General features: G+C 28.8%; 1 protein-coding gene across 4 annotated transcripts in view; it reads right to left on the reverse strand.

The window, feature by feature from the left end:
* Nucleotides 1–1,111: 1,111 nt before the first annotated feature.
* Nucleotides 1,112–20,371, reverse strand: part of LOC136797030 (phosphatase and actin regulator 4-like) — a 254,080-nt gene continuing 234,820 nt past the window's right edge. For all 4 annotated transcript variants that reach the window (XM_067052453.1, XM_067052452.1, XM_067052454.1 and 1 more), the window contains one exon: nt 1,112–1,272. In XM_067052453.1, the coding sequence (XP_066908554.1) occupies nt 1,127–1,272 (146 nt within the window). In that variant the 3' untranslated portion in view covers nt 1,112–1,126. The remainder of the gene's footprint in view (nt 1,273–20,371) is intronic.

Consider the following 20,371-nt stretch of genomic DNA (forward strand, 5'->3'; position numbering starts at 1 on the left):
AGTAATAGTACAAGAGCCCAAGAGGAAAAAAAGTCAGTTATTTCACCCCAATTTTTGATTACCTTATTGAAAATTATGTAGGATTACTAGTCTAAATTGATGAGTCTGCCAAGTATAGGCAGGGGGAACAAGAAATGGTGGCTGTTTCAAAACGTTAAAAAAAAAATACTTTTCATTCGGAACTCTATATCTTAAAAAGTAGGAACAACACAAGAAAACCTAAGAGAACGTCATTCAAAGAAGAGTAAATTTGCTAAAATATGAGCCCTAATAGAGCTATTTACGTTAAATAGTTTTCGAGATATAGCTTTTTAAAAAGCAACATTTCATAAAAATGGTGTATGGGACGTACTAAAATATCATAGTTAGTGAATTTATTTTGAAAAATTTATATCTCAAAAACCATTTGACGTACATATGTCTATTAGCACTCAAATTAAAGCTAGTTTAATGAGCTATAAAGTAGTTTATGATGTTTATCTTCGTAGGAGTAATAGTTTACATGAAATTTGCCAAAATAAATTGATTTATAATTGTTCGGACAAATTTTCATCTGCCAAATTTATATTCATATTTGAATATCAAAAACACTACTACCCCTACGAAGATAGGTGTCATAAACTACTTTATAGTAAGTTAAATTTCCTTTATTTTGAGTGTTGACAGACATATGTGTATGTTATGGATCTATAGATATATTATATATTATAGACATTTATTCCTGTAGGAGAAGTAGTTTTCATGATATTTGCTAAAATAAATTGATTTATAGTTGTTCGGACAGATTTTCATTTGCCAAATTTATATTGAAATGCGAATATAATAAAAACTACTACCTCTACGAAGATAAGGGTCATAAACTACTTTATAATAATTTAAACCTATTGCTTTAGAGATGTATTATTTCAAAAATAATTTTATCCGAACAAATAGAAATTAACATCTTGAGACCTTTTTTGTCAAATATCATAAAAACTATTACTCCTACAAAGATATAAGTTATATAATATTTTATAGTAAATTTAACTAGCTTTAATTTTAGTGCTGGCAGGCATCTGAACGTCTTATGTTATCTGAAATAAAGCCTCTGAATAACCCGAGGTTAATTAAATTAATTATTACTAATCTAATTAATATTAACATAATATATTTTCTTAAACTTACCATTAGAATGTGGGGACGGCGCTGAGATCGGGGGAAGTTGAAACTGCGGTGGAGTGATCTGAATGGGATGTATCGGCTGTATACACACGAGGGGGGTGCTCTCGAAAACTGAAACACAATAACAGCAACTTATTAAATTATTAAACTGTAAATGTTTAAACAAAACTTACACCCATCATTCATTCGTTCCGCCTTTGTGCTAGTACTATAGCTACATAAATAAAATTATAATTTAGGGTGTAACAACTCTCATTTTATAAGATTCCTAATCCAATAAAATATGAAATAACCTTTAAAATGTTGCTCAGCTTCGTTTCTTGCAGACATTTTCATGTCTAGTAAGGAACAGGTTCACAATTACAAGCATTTCCATTAAAATAACTTTCAATTTATTCCTTACCTTCCAATTTTATTTTTTTTTTTTTAAATGTTTTCACTTATCATAAAAAAAAAAAAAATTGTAGATATTACTATCTCTTTATTTACTGATGATACATATAAGCACCATAAGTTTTTTCGTGTCTCTGTATTAATTTAAACGCTTTGAAACCCATCGGAAATTAAATTCGATCTTAAAATGGAAGCATAAACTTTTACCTTTTTATTTTTATTTATTTATCACCCTACCCTGCAATACAGGTGTTCGCAGCAGTGGGTGCAACTTGCATTGCTGCAATCATGATTCACATTTACATAGCTGTGACACACAGCTCTTGTTACAAAATATTTTTTTTTTAAATTTATTTATTGATATTTACAAGTGTATAAAAAATACAACAAGTACTACTACCCAGTAGTAGAACTCTAAAAACAGTTTACAATATAAGGTCACGAGGCCATCTTCTTTTCAGGCGCCTCGGAGGATTGCCAGGAATGGATGAGGAAGCAAGGTTAGAAACTAGTGGGTTTGGGTGGTTAGGGAGTTCATTATAGAAGGAATAATATCGGGTTCGGGCTAGATCGGTTACATAAGGAACATTTAGGTCTTTATGGATGGTTTTATTAGTAACAAAATAAGGAGCATTGAGGATTGTTACAAAATATATCTTGCTCTTCTACAGAGGCCATGCTGGTGTAGTTTCTTCTCTACTACCCAGGGAGAAGTGAGTAGAACCCACTGCTTCCTTTTACCCGTAAACGACGGCCTTGTAGTGCAGGTAGTTTTATTTCTTCATCAGCTCAGGGAGATTGCTCTCCGTCAGAACATAGAGTCCTATACCCTTCATCTTCTCCTGTAAATGAGCATGACGTCAGCAATTTTCCTGCTTCTTGGAAAATATCCCCAATCCAGACAGTCGCTGAACACCGCTAACAGCCTTTCTTCAATGTCGGAGATACTGTGGTTTAACATCACCGCGTCAATCGTGTCCAAACCTGGAGAACGGCCAGTCCTTTGCTTAGCTACAGCAACACTGAGATCCCATATGTCCCACAGTGGGCATAAATCTGTGCCAGGTGGATATATCGTGACATGCCTTATAAATCTATCATCTTCATTATTTTGGGATGGGTCATCCCTTGATTAGGTTTCCTCGATTAACATCTTCCCCGTCTCTTCCAGAGTAGATGCATGACGGACGCGGGCCTTAACTTCTGCTTTTTTAGGAACTTGCTAAGTATAGTGCATCTAAGATGAGTTTGCCTGTAGAGAAGGGAATTCCCGCACCCCCCCCCTCTATACCATTAAAACCCCTCCTACCAGTATCAAACCGAGAGGCAGTCCGGAACTTGGCAACACTCAACCATTTCGGGATTGGGTAGGAACGCTTTCCACCCAACCCACCCAGGGAGGTTAATCATTCTGGGACTGTTTTTTATTCATTCTTGTTGTACTGTGTAAGCAAATATATTGACAACTCTGTTCTGGGTTGCTATTTTAGAACGCAATATCTTCCAAAAAAGTCATTTTTGAAATTCTATTATCATGGCGCTCAGACAAAAAATAACTGGTGTGAACATCTGACAAAAGTCAAAAGAAAAAACAAGGATGTGGATACATCCAAGTTTGTAGCTTACTTGACCAAGCATTTGTAAAAGTCTTGAATTTACGGCAAATGGCAAACGTGTAGACATAATATATTCCTTTAGGTGAATGAGAATATACCATCAGAAGTTGTCGTATATGCAATCTACTTTGTAAATATATATTGTGAAATTTCGGGTGTTAATTTGCACCAAGATTAAGTTGGCAAAAACTTTTAGAAAATTATGAAAGATTAACTTGCTTTCAGGAGTTGTACCAACAATGACGCACACACTAGTGAGAAACATTTATTAGATAAGGTTCGTGCTACCTGAAAACTGCCAGGTTAGGTATATGTTACAACCAGACATACTGTATAGAACAGAAGAAGATATTTATTGTAGAGATAGAGAGATAAGATGTACTATCGTTGATTTTGAAGGGGATTGGAGAGCAGTCAACATAGCGAGTACGAGTAGTGAAGAAACACAACCACCTGCAAGTAATGGTCGCGATTTATCGTCTTAGATCCCGTGCCGGCAACAATAACTTACATTTACCACGACAGCACCAACTACAATAAATTAGAAACGTATTTTAGGATTTATGCGAAATACTATTGTTATGTAACAAAGGGATAAGGCATTATGCAACTAAAAAAGCTATCAAACTTTCTAAACTTAAATGTTTGGCCGATGTTGTGTTTATCGGTAAAACATGCTAAACAAAAGTTTAAAAACCACTGATTAATTAATTTATAATTTTATAAAAAAAAAAAAAAGTTATAACGTTCAAGAATAAAAAAAATTCTAGAAAGTGTTTTGTTAACATAAACAATAAATTATGAGGACCTGATAGACGTGGTCAGAAGATTGTGGGTTCGAATCCCAGTCGGGGGAGTCAGAAAATAAAGTAATGTTGAATTTGATTATATGATATTCTATTTTTATTTAAATTTTGCGTTTTAATAAAGTTTCATCATAATTATATTGAGTATTAATGGATCCCCTTCAAAGAGAAAATGCCACCCAAATGTGTTCTACTGGATTTCACTCGGCTCGTGGAATGGACTGTAGGGCACTATTCGTCGATTGCGACTATAACAACATTTACTAGACAAACGGTCTAAACTTCCAATCCATTACTAAGACTGATCTACACGACTGTAATAAGGCCTATCTGAACATACGGAGTCTGAAACCATCTAATTCCTCCCAAATCCAATCCTTACAGACTAAAATCCTTTGTAAAATTCTTAATTCTCCTTACTTTGTCACAAATCAAGGCATCCATCAGGACCTCAATGTATCGCATGTTGCCGATATGGCCAGAACCGGGTACCAATAAATACCAACAACCAGAAACAGATAAACTTCCCAACCACCTAAACCCACTTGTCTCTAACCTGGCTCCTCCTTGCCAATAATTAGCTAATAATCCTCCGTTAAACGTCTGAAAAGAAAATGGCCTCAAGACCTTCTCCTCTAGAAATGTTATCGGAGTTCGATCGATGGATAGATTCTCCACATGTTTGTATCATGTCATTTTATTACAAACAGCATATTTACTTGTATATATATAAAAAAAAAGTATTCTAGCCCTAGATTAAATAACATAGGTGATAGAAAATCGGCTTGTTTTAAACCCGAACGAACCTTGAACTTTTCATAATATTGATTACCGATTCGTTCATTATTAAACGTGAATTTAATTTAATGACAAAGACAAGCTAATTAATTATTTAAAGCTGAAAACTACTACCTTATATTTCATATTATAACACTGAAGGTATTGAATCCTATTACTATTCCAAACAGCCTGTATGCCCTTTAACAGTCAGCAAAGGGCAATAAACCTGCCCCGATGTAGATTGCGTGGCATGAAGGGATCAAAGCCCACGAACGAGATAGCAGGTGAACTAGCAAGGGAGCGATACTATTACTATAACAGTACTATTTGCACTAGTATAATATTACACTAGGGATAATAAATAGCTTGATCAGAAAAGAGACAAACAATAAAAAAAGGAGGAGAGAATTCAAAAACTAAAAAGGAGACTTAATATATTATCTCTTAAAGCCTAAACTTTATCACACACTCACTTTTTATGAAAATTTAAAAAAGAATTTTAACTAAATTTGAGTTGGTACGAGCTAAGAACAAAATCTAATCAAAAAGAGAATCAAAACTATATAATAGAACACAACAAGAAATTTATTAAGAGAAACCATGGTGAGAGGTCTCTGATTTGGATCTGTATATAATAATAAATGTATTATTTTTTAACTTATTTGTTAGGTAAGACTAATTTATTAGTAAGTGGTTATTTTCTTTTTTTTTTCTAATATTATTACTACGACTGTTATTTTATTTTTAATTATTTCTAAATTTTATTTATTTATTTTTTTTTTCTGGTTCTGGCCAAATCGGCAACATATGGAACATTGAGGTCCTGATGGATGACTTGATTTGTGACAAAGTAAGGAGCATTAAGGATTTTATGAAAGATTGAATTCGGGAGGAATTTGATGGTCTAGTGGAGCCCCAAAGCTCAACACCGTATATGCCAGATAGGCCTTATAATAGTCATGTAGATCAGTCTTTTGTAATTATTTATTTATAACTACGTTTTTTTTATTTGTGCATACCGAAAGTTTAAAAAAAAATATAATAAGTCTATACATTTAAATAAAAAATGTGTAATGCATCAAGTATTCGTATTGAGTCCTTGGGAAAGTGAAATAAAAGATGAGAGCAGAAGGAATACAGAAAATTATTTGGTTAGGAAAAAAAAGGAGAGAGAGGAGGAAAACAGGAAGAGAAAATACAGGGATAAAAATTAATGTTGCACAGTTATAAAAAAAATTAATATATTGTTATAATGAGGAATAAAACTACAACTGTGTTAATCACTTACGTTAGTATTAATATTTTACTATAACATTGTTAATTACTTGTGTTAGTATTTCTCGTTTATCCTTAATTTATATCATTAGTATTTTGTGTACTTGTAGTGACCCATTCTATTTAGGCAGCATTGCTTACTATTAAATAAAGCATTTCTCTTTAAAGACACAATAAAACTGTAAAAGATAAATCTTAGCTTTTTAAAACATTAAGATAACTCTAAATAGTTTAATATTACATCAGTATAAGACGTAAGGCTACTCACGTTTGGTAGTGGAACGCTGGAGTTGTACCGAACTAAGCTTAAGACTCCGGCCACAGTCATACCTGAGCAGGTTTATAACAAGACTGAAGAGGAAAACCTACGAAATATAGGCTCGGCCTTCAGGTGAGTAAAAGATCACCCGAGGATATCCTATCAGGAATATATCCAGAGGATTCGATGGAATATAGGCAGAATCCTGTCTGATACAAAACAGATGTACCGGGGCCTGGAAATCTGCCTGCATTACCTTTTATATTATCAAATAAATAAACTGCCTGTCAATTGTAGAAAAATTCTTCGTTTCAGAGATATTTTACATTTCTTGGATGAAACGATAGTGTACCGTAGTCATAAAAATGTTGTAACAAGTATACAAGCTAATTATATAATAATTATAATACTAAGCAGATGTACATCAGTCATGAATATTTTATTAAATTTCAAAGTTAACCATAAACCTAAAAATTTTATTTTTTGAAGAGAAATGAGTTACTGGTTGCAAACAAGGGCTTCCTTGGTCCCGCATTTGTGAAATGGGACCATGCTCTATAGATGAATATTGGAATCAAATATTTGTCAATGTATATTGACCACATCCTTTAAAAAAAAAAAAATTTATCCACTTTACTTTTGCCAAGAAAAATTTTATTCTATAAATAAAAATTGGAGAAGTTTGTCGGGGGGTGCGGCTGAGTTGCAGGCCTACCTTCTACGCCACAATCCCTGATGAAAACCTGAAACTCAGGTCGAAACGTCGGCATAAAATAAATAAATATGGTTTTGTTTATTAATTTTGTTCTTTGCTGACCACACCCCCCGACAAACTTCTCCAATCATTAATCTACGGTCAACTATCTACACCTCATTATAAATAAAAATGTATTTTAGTAATTTGTAATCGTTTTGGCTGAAAACACTGATACTTCGACCAAATAAAATTTTACATTAAATATTTTTTTTACAAAGTTGGCGGATGATTTTAGGTTCTTTAACATACCTTAACGTAATTATTATGGACTTAAAACTTGTTAAAAAGGAAGTTTTACTAAAAGTTAAAAATCGCCACATAGTGCAATAGGAGAATTATAAAAAAAATCCGGAATAATAATTCAGAATTTTACAACAAAAAAAAATTACATCATTTAGACGCTTAAAAGCACCCATCAATTAGTTTAAACAAATAAAATTCTATATTTTTTTAAAATACATTTTTTCCTAGTTGATTATGCCGGAATTCAAAATCTCATTACTCAAATATTTTTAGTAACGTAAGTTGCTAAAAAAAAAATATTAATATTCTCCTCTTCTGATGAGAATCGAACCATTGCCCATATGCATTTTTAGTTACTTTTAACCTCCTTAAATGTCACATATTTAATCACAGTTATTTCTGTAGCGGTGCCATGAAATAAAAACTTGACCCCCCACGATGGTTAGAAGAGGATGGTACCCTGTAGATAACCTCTTGTATGTAAGAAATGACGAGGAAAAAAATAAGATCTTTACTTCCTTACAATAGTAATTATAAAATGCAGCAATGGCGAACCCAGGCTTAATTTACTCATCAACAAAATACAGTACAGGTGTGTGGAGAAGACACATCTCTGTATTTTTCTACGTTAATTTAGACCAGCCTACTGGCTATCTACTAAGTATCTTTGTAGATTTTTGGTTTCAGGAAGAGCTAAATCTGCGTCAGGGAAAGACTTGATTGCCTCAAAGAGCTCCGGCCCCAAAAACTATCATGATTAGAAAATGTCTAAGCAGTACAGGACTCGATATACATATAAAATTGAAGAGACAATAAGTATGCAATTAAAAATTACTAATGCAAACCTACAATTACTTAAAATTATTTTTAAAAAATTAAAAGAATTCTTCCGTCCTGTGACGAGGATGAAAACAGGAAAAATCGACTTCGCAGTGTCAATCAAGCGGAACCAGAGATAACAAAAGAAAACAAGCTCGAAAACATAATGGATGGAGATGACTACCTAAAAGTGGTACTTAGTAATTATTCTTGAGTTAAGGCGATGAAAAAATGAAAAGTAATTTTCCACAGTATTTGTTGGAAGGACAATTTGCTAAAATGAAGCAAATACAGTAATCAACCAGAACTAAGTGTCCTAACTTTCTCGTAGTTAAAAGATATGTTAGTTTTAAAGAACAAAAGAAAACAATTATTTTGAAAAATATTCTAATATTTTATACTTGTAAATATTAACTTATTTAGGGAAAAGGGTGGCACAGAGGTAAAGTGCTGCTAACTCTAAAGGACCAAGTGTGGTAGATAATTATTTAATGTTACTGTAGCCGTGAGTCAAACCTGTGAGTTCTGGAACCCTCCTGGGTCCACCCAGCCTCATAAATTTGGAAAAAATCTGTCGAAAAAAATCAACTCCTTGCATAACCGTTGTTCTAAAACAACGCTTACTTACCTTCACTCTTCATGGGTTGTATCGGTTTACATTATTATCAACATTATATTATTAAATATTAACTTATTTAAAATATCATATCTCAGAATTTTATACCACTGGAACAAGACTGAAAATAATTATTAAAATACCACTGAGAGTGACGTTTTGATAGTCAAATTAATGGCGACTTATTTCGTGTTCCTGTTTCATATTTCACATTTACAGATAAGGCTTTTATGTAAATCATAGAATGTTTTAGTCACTTACTTGTTCCATCTGAAAAAAAAAAAAAATGTAATTCTGTTCCATGTTTTCAGAGCGAATATTTACCAACAATTTATTTATGTATTTTATTACTATTATGATTTTTTTTATAACATTCACGTCAATTTTTTTCGAAACTAAAATTTGGGTTTACTTGTTTATATAAATAAGTCAGTTCAATGTGTAATCAGATGAGTGAATAGACAAGAAAGACTGCAATGCTTTACATGCTTACATGTTGCTATACACAAAACATACCAAGACTAGTTGGACAATTGCTCATTATTCATAATCATGAATATTATTGATCATCAGGCATAATATTAAAATACATAATAGTAATAAATAATTTTTTTGTACTCATTATTTTATGTAGTTCTCTAATATGTTTCATCCTTTTTTATTATTGTTCTAGTTTTTATATTCATTTTTTTTTTTTGCAATTATATCCATATAATTCTCTCTTAGTATAATAAACAGTAAAAATTTTAAATTTAGAAAAAATATATACTCAAAAATTGAAGAAAATCTTTAATTATCTTCCTAGAAGGGAAGAAATAAAAATTAGTACATTGAAAGAAGTGGCCTTAAGAGCCCACGAGGAGAAAAAATTCATTAATTCCACCCAAATTTTTTATTACTCTAATGAAAACTACATATATACAGAAATACCTAAATTGTGGTTGTTCCAAAAAGTTAAAAAAAAAAAAAATTTCATTGGAAACTCCATATCTTTAAAACGACCTATAACATTAAAAAACTAATCTAACATTATTTATAATTTGGACACATGGAAATGAGCTTTGGGGCTCCACCAAACCATCAAATTCCTCCCGCATCTAATCCTTACAATCCGAAATCCTACATAAAATCCTTAATGCTCCATATTACGTTACAAATAAACTCATTCACAAAGACCTTAACATCCCATTCGTTGAAGATTTGGCCCAAAACAGATATTCGTCTTTTCATTCCAAACTCCTTAACCATCCTAACCCATTAATTCTTAATCTTTCATCCTATCACAATATAAGAAGAGAAGACTCTTGATATAATACGCATGTATATATAATTTAAGTATAAAATATTATTACTTTGTAAAATAAAAATTAATTTTTTATTTCATCAACTACCAATAGTAAAGAAAGTAATAATAACTTCTGTTTTTTGTTTTTTTATTATTATACACTATTTGACATTTTTCTAAAAATAATATTGTTTTTGACACCGCACAATGGGCAGAAGATCAAACCTCACCAAATTAGGAAGAACTCAAATCCAGACATCGAAATAAATTACTGGGCCTTTACAAACAGAAATCCTTCATTTCCAAAAACTTGTTTACAAACAGGTAAAATGTAGACTTTATTTATTTATTTATTTTTTATGCCAGATCGGCCTGGTGGGCCTTACATGGTCGATATAACTTATAATATATATATTTTTAACAGTTGATTATGAGGGGGTATAGTCATACAAATGACACCCCTAACTATATAAAATGTTCTTATTAAAAGAAAAAAAAAAAAGAAAATAAATATAAATATTAAAATGTATATATAATAGTTTTAGCATTGTATGCTTAAATTGTTATCACCAATCGCCTTCAAAACTTAATCATGGTGCAGAATTGAAGGCAGTGGCATCTGGGACAGATACTCAACAACTAAATGATACTCATAAATTATAATAATTTTTCAAATATTCTGTTAATACAAAAGACTAATTCATTTTGTTATTTATTCATTCCACTCTCCTTTTCTTTTTTCTTTTTTTTTTTCATTTAGTTGAAAAACATAGTAATAAAAAAAAAAAATGATAAAATTACAACTTTAGCAAAAATTGCATTTTAAAAAAAAAGAACAAAATAGTTTTTAACTATTTACTGTCCGACGTTTCGCCCCACTTTGCAGGGCTTTATCAGGGCTATTTTAAGACGATAGGTTAAACTGACAGTGATGACAGGTTAAACATGTCAACTCCACAACGCCCTAATGGTCAAAATTGTAATTACATATGTCTACCATTTTTGTGTTATTTTGGCACCGACCTATAGATGGTTGAACCATATTGGATGTAATTTTTTTAATGAAAATAATAACTAATGAATCAAAAGCCTCCCTTTTATGAAAAACTCAAAATAATCCAAGTTTACATAAAATTATATAAATCATTAAAAAAAAAAATCAAATAAAAATATTTAATTATAATTGTAACTAACAGCCGTAACAAGTAATTAATTTTTTTTTAAGAGCCCTAGTTTTTTGCTGTTCTACTTTTTGTTAAAACACAACTACGTCCATAAGCAGAATTAATAGGAATATGGTTCTCTCGACCTTAAAATAAGTTAAACTTCATAACATTATGTTCCTAAAAAAACATTCCTTTATTTCAAGATTGTTTTAGTATTGAATTTATTTTTTTTAAAGAAACTTTTTGTAATAAAATAACAAATATGATGTTGTGAATCGTGGATTATGTTGCATTTAAGGCAAGTTAGCAGACTCGCTTTCACAGCCCTAAAACAAATCAATACCTCACATGCAACATATGGGATGGCAGAGCCACACAGAACTAATTTACATACGTTTCTCCAACTCTAACTGTTGTAATTGGGCTCAGATCAAATTCTATACTACCTATCATACTGTTTATTCAAGATGTTATTTTAATATTATTCATTAGTAAATACTGGATATAAATATTTTTAAAATCAAATATTCAGTTTCATAATAAATAAATAAATAAAGGCCTGAACAAATGTGTGAATTTAATTTTAAGTATGAAGTATCATGTTTCAAATACCAACATAAACGACCAAATGTTTAAAATGCAAAAATAGAAAAGATCAAAGGATCAAGGATCAATTCGATTAATTGGTAGACCTAAAGCATAATTCAAAATCGTGCTAGTACTTAAAAAAAATTAAAGTGCAACTAAAAGGTGCAGAATTCAATTCAATACATAAAAATTTTAATATTAATAATTAATTATAATTTCTAAAAATCAATTTGTATATTTGCTGCGTTTTAAGTAATGTTTATTTTTTTATCAGCTCATTTTTTATTTTGAAAATAGTGGGTTTTAAGAACTAATTTAATTATTTTTTTTCTTTTATTCAGGAAGTTATATTATTATTATCATTATTTTTTATGGAAATAAACATTTTATTTGAGCTGCTATTTAGAATCTTTTTTTCTTGTTTATACATTTAACCTTTAAATATAATAGTATTTCTTTTTTGTTATTTGATACTGGCAGGTAGTTTTGGTAAGGTCGTTTTGAATCTCCACTGCCGCCACATTTTGTTACACAATTGCACATGTTATGAATTCCAGCAATAAAATCATGTTTTGTTTTTTTTCATTTGATTTTTATAACTATTTAAATAAAGAACGATTATAATAAATGAGATGTCCCTGTTTTATAGACAAAATTAAATTCAATGTTTACTTATTTCCATGAACTATCAACAGAAATCATTCATGAACCTAAAACTTAACGTGAATTACTTCTTGAAAAGATACATAATATAGTCATTTATGCACATTGTTATTTGTAAATAATTGCAAAAAAACAACGTTTTTTTGTATAAACATCGACAAAAATGACAGATTTTATAATTATCTGCAGTTCTTTGTAGTTGGCAATTAAATAGAATTTATTATGTTCTGTTTATATACGGACTAAAAGTTCATTACATATTAATTTTTTTTTATTTAAATAAAATTACGTAAAGGCAGTAGTACAGAAAATATGACTTTAAAAAAAAATATGAAAAAGAAATTAATTCAAATGATTATTGGATTCAAATTGAGATATCCATAACATATAATGAAAACTGAGTTCCAAAAAAGGAATATAAAGCACTAAATACCATATTTATATTAAATTTTGATTTCCGAATCAATCATATTTAAGGTTTTGAATTTCACTGGACTTAATATATATTTTATTTTTCTAAAAATACTGTTTTTTTAGATATAGAATATTACTTTAACATAACGAAACTATTATAATCCAAACTATAATTAATTATAGTATGTTGATTTATTTAAGAATATGTAATTTTATTCATTAAGTGATATAAATATTAAATTAACTTTTGGATTCAGTGGAACTTACTTTTCTATTTATTCTAACAAATTAATTAGTGAGTGTTTCAACATTATTTCGTACTAAATAATCCAAAATTCGAATAGAGTACAGGAATAAAAATTGAATATCAAAGTATTTTCTAAAAGTTTGAGTTCATTATGTCTGCAGCATCTTTATAATTACATACACCTACGGGATAAGATAATTATTAACACACCATTAATAAGCAAATATCCACTTTAACAATTAAGATATAACTTAAAAGCCGTTATTTCGTGGTTAGCTAAGTAGAAGTTCAAATGTATGTTTAAAAATATGTACTGCTACCACTGCGCGCCACCTACCGAATATAACGGGAAACTCCAATTTCACCAACTCTACCGGTAGATGGCACTGACTCCTCAAATCTTAACAGCTTCCAGAAAAAACTGTTAATAAACTAACTTTTTAAAGGTTTCATCAAATGCTGTACCAACATCAATTCTTTTTTTTTTTTGCTGGAGCTGAATTAAATATGGAAAATAATCCTTAATCCTAAAATAATCATGGTTGATGAATGAAAAAATCCTTGAACAATGTCACATTTAATACTGTATTATTTATTTTTTTTTTTTTTTGTCACCCTTATAATAATTTTATTATCTCAAACAAAAAACCAATACACAATACGAAAATAAGAATATGTATACAATAATAGACATAAATATTTTTTAATATCCTTCAAGAAATAAAGGGTATTTTGAGGTGGGTTGTGGGATATATATATGAATATACCATGGCTTACACAGCAATACATACCCGTTAGTATTTATATTTAAAAAATAAGTCTATAAACTATATGTGTTTTGACTCAGGTTTAGGGAAAATATGGTTTTAGAATATGGCTTATACCAACGTTATTCTCGATAGTTTTTTTTTAATATGGCTTATACCAACGTTATTCTCGATGTTTTTTTTTAAATATGGCTTATACCAACGTTGTTATCGATAGTTTTTTAAAATATGGCTTATACCAACGTTATTCTCGATAGTTTTTTAAAATATGGCTTATACCTAAATAACCTAGCTAAGTTCGTCAATGAACTTAGAACTTAGAATTCAACTTTGTTGTAATACATTTTTTTTACTTACATTCCAAGCTGAACAACCGCTAAGAATTGTGAAACTGAATACTTTTTATATAAGTGTTATTAGATAATTAAGTTTTTCTATAAATACAGTAAAAATAATAAATATTCTAAATGATGTACATAAATAGCCGTTTCAAAATTTAACAAAAGCTTATTTCATAGCTGTGGATAAATGCACTAATTTTGAAGTTTCGTTTCCAGTAAGATTTGATCAAAAACATAAAAAACCGAATTTGAATTACGGTCATTGTAGAAGAAAAAATACACCAATCAACTAAAACATACTTGTATAGATTTGGTAACAAAATAAAAACAAATCATGGTGGTTTGAGTTTTTTTTTAATATTTATTTTTTATAAACCTATAAAAAAATTAAATAGATCTTCGTCTTCAATATTTTTTTTAAAAAATCTGTAAGTGTGGACAATTTTGGAAAAAAAAAAAATCAAAATTAATTTTGGAAAATATATTCGGAACCATCAAAGAAAAAGTTTGTTTAATGTTTAAAATGTTTAATTAAATCTCAGATAAATGGACTGAAAAATAAATGAGTTTATCAAAATATACCCTAAACATTTTATTTCATTAACACTTCGAACAGTTAGTCAGAAATAATTGGGAGAAATTTATACAACATTTCAGATTTTAATATGAACTAATTACAGATTAAAGACACCAGAAGTTTTTTAACATAGACGTTTTTTTTAATTTGAAATCTCCGTAGATTAAAACGTTTGGTCTTTAATTGAGTCTTAGTTATAATTTAATCCTTTTAGACCAATATTTTGGGTTATTTGTAAAATATATAAATAAAGTTGATAATAAAAGAGAAATTGATTATCTGTTTTAAAGTAGAAAAAGCCATGTATTGAAATAGGAAATTATACATCATGAATAGACCTCGTGTATCTCATAAGATGTTGAGACGGAAGTTAAATAAGGGACCGACATAAAAATATATATGGGATGCTTGCCAAGAAACAACGGAAGTTTAAGTCTTATTTTAATCGAAACGTGTATTTCTAAATATCTCTAAATAATTAGATTAAATTATATCGTAATTAATGAATAATCTTTTGGTATATTTGAAAAATCTTGAAGAATGATATGTGAAATTTAAGGTTGGCTATCATCCAATCAAATCACCTCCGTAAACCATCGTAATTAACATTCTATCCTCACGTACATTGCTCTTTTAGTAATATTCCGATTATTACAGTTTGACAGATCTCCCAACCAAGGAGAACCAAACCAGAAATATACATAGACAAGCGACTAAAGTGAAATCCCCAGGCATGGTGGAAAAGAAATGAAAATTCTCACGCCTACAGATAACAGAAAATTTACAAATCAAACGCTATAAACTTCCGATTTATTAAAGAAAAAAATTAATTACTTAGTATTGTCTTTCCCATCGAGTTTATCTTATTTCATAGTTGAAAGTAATTTGGATTTTGGAGTTGAAGTTATGAGGGTTTCGCTAAACCCCGAAATCCCTTCCCAAAAAAATAGAAACTATTTAAATATCATAATACTAATAATCTTAAAAATAAAATTAATCATAACGTCCGTGATTTCTAAAATCATACATATAACCCCCGGAAACTTTTACAATTGCCATTGGAGCGCTAACAATGGATGTTTTAGAGATTCTTTTTTCTTTTTTAACAAAAGTGTTAACAAATAGAAAAATTTAACTTGTTAATTATGATTATTTGTTATATTTCAGTAAATTTTTTTACGTTTTAATTATGAACAAATTGATAATTGTTGCATCTTTTTGTATATTTCACTGTCCCAGTACAACAGTTTAACATCTTAAAAAAAAAAAAAAAAAAAAAAAAAAGAAGGCATTTTGAGATATTCATGTAATCTTAACAATAAGGATAAGATAATTGTTTTTTTTATGATTATGTGTTTTACTGTATAGCAAATCAAAATTAATTAAAATTGAATCATAACAAAGCAAATGTAAGAAAATCTAAATAGAAAAGAATATATTTCGAGAAATTCCAGTGGCGAACAGTAAAAAAGGCAGTTATCTCACCCCAAATTTTTATTACTTTAAACAAAACTAGGTATAATTACTAGTCAAAATTGATGAGTCTGCCAAGTATAGGTAGGGAGAATAAAAAATGGCGGCTGTTTCAAAACCTAAAAAAAAAAATTAGTTTTTCATTTGGAGCTCCATATCTTATATAATAACTACCAACAACAATAGAAAATCTAAGAGAACATTATTTAAAGAAGAGTAATTTTCTGAAATATTAGCCCTAAAAGAGCAATTTAAGTCCAATAGTTCTCGAGATATAGCTTTATGAAATCTACTGAAAGATTAGTACTTAGTTAATTTATTTTGAGAAAAAGTTAAATTTACTACAAAATAGGTAATTATGTATATCTTTGTAGGAGTAGTAAGTTTTATGATATTTGACAAAATAAACTCACAAATGTTAATTTCTAGATGTTCGTATAAAATGTTGGATTTTCGAAAAAATATATCTCTAGATCCATAAGACACACATATGTCTGCCAACACTCAAAATAAAGGAAATTTAACTTACTATAATGTAGTTTATGACACTTATCTTCGTAGGGGTAGTAGTTTTTATGATATTCATATATGAATATAAATTTGGCAAATGAAAATTTGTCCAAACAACTATAAATCAATATATTTTAGAGAATTTCATGTAAACTATTACTCCTACGAAGATAAACATCATATACTACATTATAGCTCATTAAACTAGCTTTAATTTAAGTGCTAATAAACATCTGTACGTAAAATGGTTTTTGAGATATACATTTTTTAAAAATAAACTCACTAACTACTGATCTTTCAGTACGCCCCATACAACAGTTTTATGAAATGTTGCTTTTTAAAAAGCTTTATCTCAAAAACTATTTAACTTAAATAGCTCTATTAGGGCTCATATTTTAGCAAATTTACACTTCTTTAATGAAAATTAGTTTTTTTTATCGATTTGAAACAGCCGCCATTTTTTATTTTCCCTAGTTATACTTGGCAGACTCATCAATTTTGGCTATTAATTATACATAGCTTTCATTAAAGTAATCAAAAATCGAGGTGAGATAACTGCCTTTTTTCTCCTTTTGGGTCTTGTACTAATAGGTATAAAATGAAATTGTCTGAAAATGAATTTGATAAAAAACAAAATGTATTCTTATACAATTTTATTTTTTATAATTGTGGATTTAATAAGTTTTTAGAAATACTTTTTACTTAATCATTTTGATTGATAATTAATACTTTAACGTTTATATCATGTATTTTAGTAAAAATAAACAAATATTTATGCCCACAATTTAATTTTTGTGTAACATAAATATCCCATTCCTAGATATAATTAAAAAAAACAGCTCATCGATATAAATAAACACGATAAATAAAGAAAAACTAGTTAAGATTTATTAGATTAGACTAAAGTGCTTAATGTTTTGAAGAAAAACCATCCTAATTTCAATATTAGTCTCAGAACAGCAAGTATCTGAATTCTGTACATGCATCAATATCAAAGATCTTTCACTTTGAGCCATTTCTATATTTCTGCATTATATTAGAAATACGTGAAACCTACCTGCATGCTGTCATTTTTTATTTTATGAACTTACAATACAAAATTGAGTCTTATGCTTTCTTGTCCATATTTTAGAAATTTGAGGTTTTGACAATCTTCCATTGGTATTTTAACAATTACTTTATATTTAAGGATCTTTAGAACTTTTATATAAATTCTTGAATAAAACTCTACAGAATAAGTAAAATATTAGAAAAAATAAATATTTTAAATGTCAGATCATATGCAATCCATTGCAATATCGAAACTGTGACCTATAACGATTTTGAGTTAAGTGCAGTGATATGCCCTGATTCCATGCAGTTCTGCTTCAAACATACCTACTTAAATAAGAAATCACTTTCGAAAAACCGACACCTTATTTAAAAGAAAGTAAAACAGTAAGTAATAAATTAATTAGGTAATAGCATATGAAAAAAAATTACTAAAATGAAAATAATGTTATGAAAGTAGGTTTTGTGTAGACAGAAAAAGATTGTTTTTTTTTTCAAGATATGAAATTATAATGTCCAAACTGATATTTTTATTAATATTACAAATATTTCAAATTATTAAAATCCAAGGAAATTTCTAAACAATTTCGGAATTAAATGATATTATGTATTATAAATGATAGATAATATTAGTCGATTTTTAGTGAAAGGAGGTATGTAAACAGACGTTTGCTATTATGACTATTTCACACAAGAATATCATTACGTTTACTCTTATCCATTATATGAATATAGTATAATTATAATAAGTAATATGAAATATATAAATAATATGATAAATAGTAATAATAATAAAATAGAGGTGAGGAATTAACAGCCCTATTTAACTTGATTCAAAATAAATAAGTTCACTTTAACTTCATTAATTGATTAGAAATGCATTTACTAACAGTATGAACTTGAACAACGATGGGTAAATGCAATGTTTATTAATTATTAGAGAAAAAACAGATAAAAAAAAATTGACCATTATCAGATTTAGACAACGATTTTTACAACTATATCAAAAATATATAAAAGTAAATATGAAGTGAGTTACAATGGGTACCCATTGATAGAACTTTAATAACATTTCTAGAGTAGATCTCGATGCAATCTTTTTTTCAGGAACCTAGGAGGATTGTCAGGTGACTAAAGTAGGGTTAGAAACAAGTGGGTCTGAGTAGTTAAGGAGTTTATCATGGAAGGATTGATATCTGGTTTTACGAAGGATTTCAGAATGTAAAGATTGGATACGAGAGGAATTCGATGGTTTAGCGGAGCCTTAAAGCTCAATCCCTTAAGTCCAAAGAACTGAATTTTAAATAGTCAAATATAACTAATTTCCTTAGTAAATTTATTAACGACCTTTATCTATTTAAACAAAAACTGTAAAATTGGAGTTAAAAAGTATTTTCTGCAATTTAAAAAAAATTTCAAAATAATATTCTAGAGATATGACAGTATTACAAAATTCAAAAAGGAAAAAATTTATAGTGAAAAACGCTAACAATATTAAGGCTAAAATCAAACGTACTCAATTCAATCTGAAAACAATCTTTATTTCCTTTTAAGTCCAACGTTTCGGCCATCCTCATGAAAAATCTTAAATATCATTTTACACTCACATAGAGTATTTTTGAAACTTTTTTTTTTTACAGGCTTCTGGACAGGTCACCAGTTTCAGTCAAATTTGCCCTATTTTGTCACTCTTTCATTAATATTAAAAAATTTAATTATAATTAATTTAACACTATTACACATTGCTATCATAACAATATTGTGAAAGTGAAAAGACTATATATAAATTATTAATTTATGTTAATAATAAAAAGTTTCTGTTTTTAAACTTTCGTAAGACCCCCAAAACACCGCTTTTATTTGGCTTATAAACTGACTATATAATATTTATAATATCCAATAGATATATTAAAGTATTATAAAAACAAAAAACAAAATACGTATATGTACATATTTTGTGAAAAACCCTATTCAGGCGGGGAAAAGTATTGATTGCTGTTAATAATACAAAGCTTACCTTTTTAAACTTTTACAAGACCCTGAACACCGTTTTCAGTTCGCTTAACTTAAAAATTACCTATATATAATGTAAGACATAAGAAAAAAATTTAAAAAACATACATAACCTTATCTAAAATTAAAATAAAGAAATAAGTAATTGGTGATAATCCGAAATTAAGAAAACATTCTTCAAAAGAATTAATTTCTATTGTGCCTTAATCAGTAGCTTTCAAGGTGTAAATTAAGTTAAAAAGTTAACGCTGGTGACAAATAAAATTTTTCAAGGAATTTGTTAACTTTGAAGGAGAAAAGTCCTTCTTTGTTAATATAATATACTTTATCACCGGCAAAGTAAGAGAAAGGTTTATTTATTTGAAAGGTCTCTTTTTATGAAGTTAATAATCCTTTGAAAGAGTGCTCAAGATGACAAAGCCTTTTTATTTTTTTTTATTTATGCCTGATTAAAATGTGTTCGAACTCTATTCTAGATGAAAAAGGGAGAGGAATTCGAGTCAAACGAAACCAGTAAGACTACAGAATACTTAAAAAATAACTCAGGAATTT

The sequence above is a fragment of the Halyomorpha halys genome, unplaced genomic scaffold (genome assembly GCF_000696795.3).
Source record: "Halyomorpha halys isolate HHAL.00 unplaced genomic scaffold, Hhal_1.1 Scaffold816.1, whole genome shotgun sequence".
NCBI classification, from domain to species: Eukaryota; Metazoa; Arthropoda; class Insecta; order Hemiptera; family Pentatomidae; genus Halyomorpha; species Halyomorpha halys.